Source organism: Papaver somniferum, unplaced genomic scaffold (assembly GCF_003573695.1).
Source record: "Papaver somniferum cultivar HN1 unplaced genomic scaffold, ASM357369v1 unplaced-scaffold_18, whole genome shotgun sequence".
Lineage (NCBI taxonomy): Eukaryota > Viridiplantae > Streptophyta > Magnoliopsida > Ranunculales > Papaveraceae > Papaver > Papaver somniferum.
This window is the reverse complement of record NW_020627707.1, coordinates 68,272-72,411: the sequence shown is the minus strand read 5'-3', so window position 1 is coordinate 72,411 and position 4,140 is coordinate 68,272. Positions and strand designations below refer to the sequence as shown.

The following is a 4,140-nucleotide window of genomic DNA, read 5'->3' as shown; positions in this document are numbered from 1 at the left end:
TATGCTTCTGGGGGGAGATGTTTCTCATCTTGACACGCGTTGATAAATACCAGGTACGAGTCATGCCAAACAAGATAAAATAAAGGGAAAAATACCGTTTATTCTAAAATCCCATCGGAATATATTAGTTAGTCCACAACCATTTAACTAGGTACAATTTAGTCCAAAAGTTATTTAAAATATAGAAAATACACATATAACCTTGCTGATTTACAATTTAGTCCAAATATTTATAGTTTAGTCCAAGGTGACGCATGGTGTCAGCAATTTTAGATAATACTATAAAAATAATTAAAAAATAATTTATCTTTCGAACCGTTTGTCTAAAATTCACAAACTTAGTCATCAAGTATAGAAATATACAAAAATTCACCCAAAACCCCTATTGTATGACTTTCCAAATCAGTGTCTGGTGGGGAAGGAGGAGGTGCAAAATGTCCGCAGAACTTTTCCTCAATCAAGTCGAAGGTCAAGATCGTTTGTAGATTAGCGCCAGCCCAATAAATAGATCCATTGGCAAAGCTACCATGTTCATGACGTTGATTATACATAGGGCAGAATTCAGAATTGAACTTTCCGAGGTCTCTCCATCCATTGCCACTGCCTAGTGTGTATATGTAGACTTCTATAAGCTTGGTCTTGGACACATGTATTGCTACCACTTTGTACTCAATTGTTGAAGGAAGGTAACCAAATCCGAATGTGCAAAAATCAAAATCATCACCATCTATCCTGATTTCTGGAAGGTTGACATACTCTTTGGTGAAAGGATTGCAAATACAAACAGGTTTACATACTTCTTCTCTAACAATACAGATTAAACCATTAAAGGAACCAACAAAGCAAGTACCCTTAGCTGGTGTTGTAATCATCCTTCTAACTCTCTCAATGGGGTTTCTTAACTCATGATTCTGATCATCATTATATTCAAAAAGGTAAAATCTATTATTCCCAATCAAAGCAAGAAAACCCAACTTACAAGAATCTTCAGCAGCAGTGGGATGATGCAAGTGCATCTGATTGAATGATCGACCATTAGAAACGATGTTTCTCCAATTTCTGCAAACTAATTTGCAATTAAGCACCGATTCACTTGGTGCACCGATTAAAATCTCTAATATAATCTCGTCCCATAGTTTCTGATCTTCATATGGAGAAACAACAATTTGATTTGATTAAGAAATCTGTTAGGGTTTAAGAGATAGAGATGGAAAAAGAAAGAAATTTGTCCGTGGAATGGTTCAAGAAAGAGAAGTTTCAGAAGTGTGTTATGTTTTTGGGAGAGAGATGTGAGACTGGGAATGGTTTATTGGGTGAAGGCAATAAAAAGGAACCATTTTTTTTTGGGGACCAGCCTTTTTTTGGAGTCATTATTTTATAAGGCCATCTACCCTATAATGATAAGGGACGTCTTAACTCTAATCCTGCATAGTGAGTTTACTAATTTGTCCTTAATCTAATTAACATTAACTCTAACACTAAAACCTTACCTAATCGAGAAACCTAATCTAAAACATTAACCCTATCTTAAATTGGCCACAAAACTGTTTTCTCCTCTTTTTTTCTTCTTCTTCATTTCAAACTCGTCTTCATCGATTCATCGTCGATTCATAAAATTTTCATCGTCGATTAATTAATCAAGTATATAATGGTTCGTCGAAAGCAAACCAAAAGACTCCCAGGAACAGGTCCACCCTTAGGACATCTAGCTAATCAAGTAAATGAAATTGAGGAAGAACTTGAACCGGAAGGTGAACAATTGATTCGGCGTAACAGTCTCATGAATAACCCTGAGTCTTCCATGGGACCGATCCGCAGGTATTTCCCGACAAACCCTTTACTTTTAATTTGATTTTCATCGGTTCAATTGAATAGAAATCATCAAAATAGGGTTCATATGGAAGTTACAGTGCGGAGTTCGGTTAGAACGCTTTTTTTTTGCCCTAGTTTCTTAACCGAACTCCCTGATATATAGAACACGAAGAATAGTTCGGTTCTATAGGATTTAAAACTAGGTTAACGAACTGTGAGTTCGGTTGTTTCGCAAAAAATTTTGAAACTGCCATATAACCGAACTCTACCCTTATTATCGAAAAAAAAAAAATTCCATGTAACCGAACTGTTATATTTTTCCCAGTATGTTGAGTACCCATATAACCGAACTTATTTTACTATGTTCGGTTGTTTCGCATAAATTTGAAAACTGGAATGTAACCGAACTCTACCCTTAATACAAAAGAAAAACCAAATTTTCCATGTAACCGAACTTTACTACTTTCCCCACTATGTTGAGTTCTCTTATAACCGAACTATGCACAATATGTTCGGTGTGTTCGCAAAAAACCTTAACAAATCGAACTCTTTCCTAATTACACATATATGTGGAGTTCGGTATGTTCGCAAAAACACTGGCCAAAACGAACTCTACCCTGGAACACAATATTTATTTTTTATAGTTGGCCTATTTTTCGTAAATTTTTCCTACTAACCAAACCTTACGTTGATCCAATTGAACACTTTTGAAGTCAATCATTTATCGGTTAAGCTAATATCTTTTATTTTCTTGATTAGTCGGAAAAGGAAAAAAATCAAACCAACCTTCACTGGAAGATCTGAGAACTCCGACGCCTAGAGGCAAAGTACACCTTGGTTTCAATAAGCATGGAACCAACAATGCTAAGTATGGAGGTGGTTCATTACCGGGTGTTGTCATCCAAGATGATGTCAATAGAGAATAATGTTGACAATGTAATCAATCAAGTTAATGAAGATATTGTGGAAGAGATGGGCAATCAAGAACATAATCAAGGTGGAGGAGAGGAACCAACTGAAAAAGAAGGAGGAAATGAGGATGACAATGATGACGGTGAAGAAGATGGGGAAGATGGAGATAAGGATGGAGATAATGATGAATCAGAGGATGACTTGGATGAAGAGGAAGACGAAGAGGAAGAGTAACAAGTAAAAATAGTGGGAAAGAGACCTAGAAAGACGCCTAAAAAGCCTTGTGCTAGATATTCATACATTCCGGATGACAATTTTTGTTTGCCGCCAAAGAATCCAACTTATGGTACTCCAAGAGATGGAGGGGCGGTATTGATGGGCTACAAAAACTCACGGGTTTCCAAGATATTTGCGACAAAGGTATGGTTCAATCTTAACCATAAAGATTTCTCAGTCATTTTATTATATTTTGACATATATTGTTCTTTTATATATATATATTAGTATATAAGATATGATGTTGTTTTTGTATTTGCGACAAAGGTATGGTTCAATCTTAACCATAAAGATTTCTCAGTCATTTTATTATATTTTGACATATATTGTTTTTTTCTATACATATTAGTAGATAAGATATGATGTTGTTTTTGTATGATCATAATAATGATGTTCGTGTTTTGAAACGTCAAAATAAAAAGATATGGAGTATAGATAATGAGTGTGATGAGGTCCGCTTGGTGGTATTTGATTGTGTGCTACGGAACGGGATACCACATGTACACCAAAAATTTGATGTTGTTACTGTTACTGCATTTTCCGAGAGGGCTTATCCAGAGACGGATACCTTTCATCTACCTTTTGGTGAGATGGCAATAACTCTGAATAATTGTTTTAGAATCACATGCCTACCAATTACGGGAAAAAGTGTTCGATATTGCTACGATCCCTAGATGAGTTATGAACTTCTTGAAAAGCTAGTTGAAAAGTGTCTAGGATGGAGCGATAAAAAGGAACAATGTGAGTTTAAACGATCTAACAAAGAGCCTAAGGAAGGTGATGAGTATAATGAGTTTGAGAAAGACCGCATGTACAAGAAGAAGTTGAAAAAGATCAAGCTCAAAACCTTGTATGATGAGTTTTCAGGGACGAAAGATTTGGTTGCTCAAGGAAAGTTGGTGATGACAGGGGATAAGATTAAGCACCATGTGACTGCTTATTTGTTATATCAACTAGGAACCATTTTCTTCCCGGACAGTTCAGGTCATGTGGTAAATGCTCATTACCTCCATATATTGGACCCCATGAATGAGGTGAACAACTACTATTGGGGCGTTGCGGTTCTTTCATTCGTTCAAGCGGAACTCAGAAAAGCTTCGAGGCTCAAGAGTCTATATTTTGGAGGATTATACACCCTTT

The 4,140-nt window shown here is 36.1% G+C and overlaps 1 protein-coding gene across 1 annotated transcript; it reads right to left on the bottom strand.

Annotated features, from left to right (window-relative positions):
* Positions 1–338: 338 nt before the first annotated feature.
* LOC113337786 (F-box/kelch-repeat protein At3g23880-like) lies at positions 339–1,016 on the bottom strand. Its single transcript, XM_026583373.1, has one exon. It carries the CDS (start codon positions 1,014–1,016, stop codon positions 339–341), a length of 678 nt encoding a protein of 225 aa, XP_026439158.1.
* Positions 1,017–4,140: the final 3,124 nt, after the last annotated feature.

Bases quoted from the DNA above. Each gene is read 5' to 3' on its own strand.
- LOC113337786 (XM_026583373.1), bottom strand. From the start codon at position 1,016: ATGCACTTGCATCATCCCACTGCTGCTGAAGATTCTTGTAAGTTGGGT.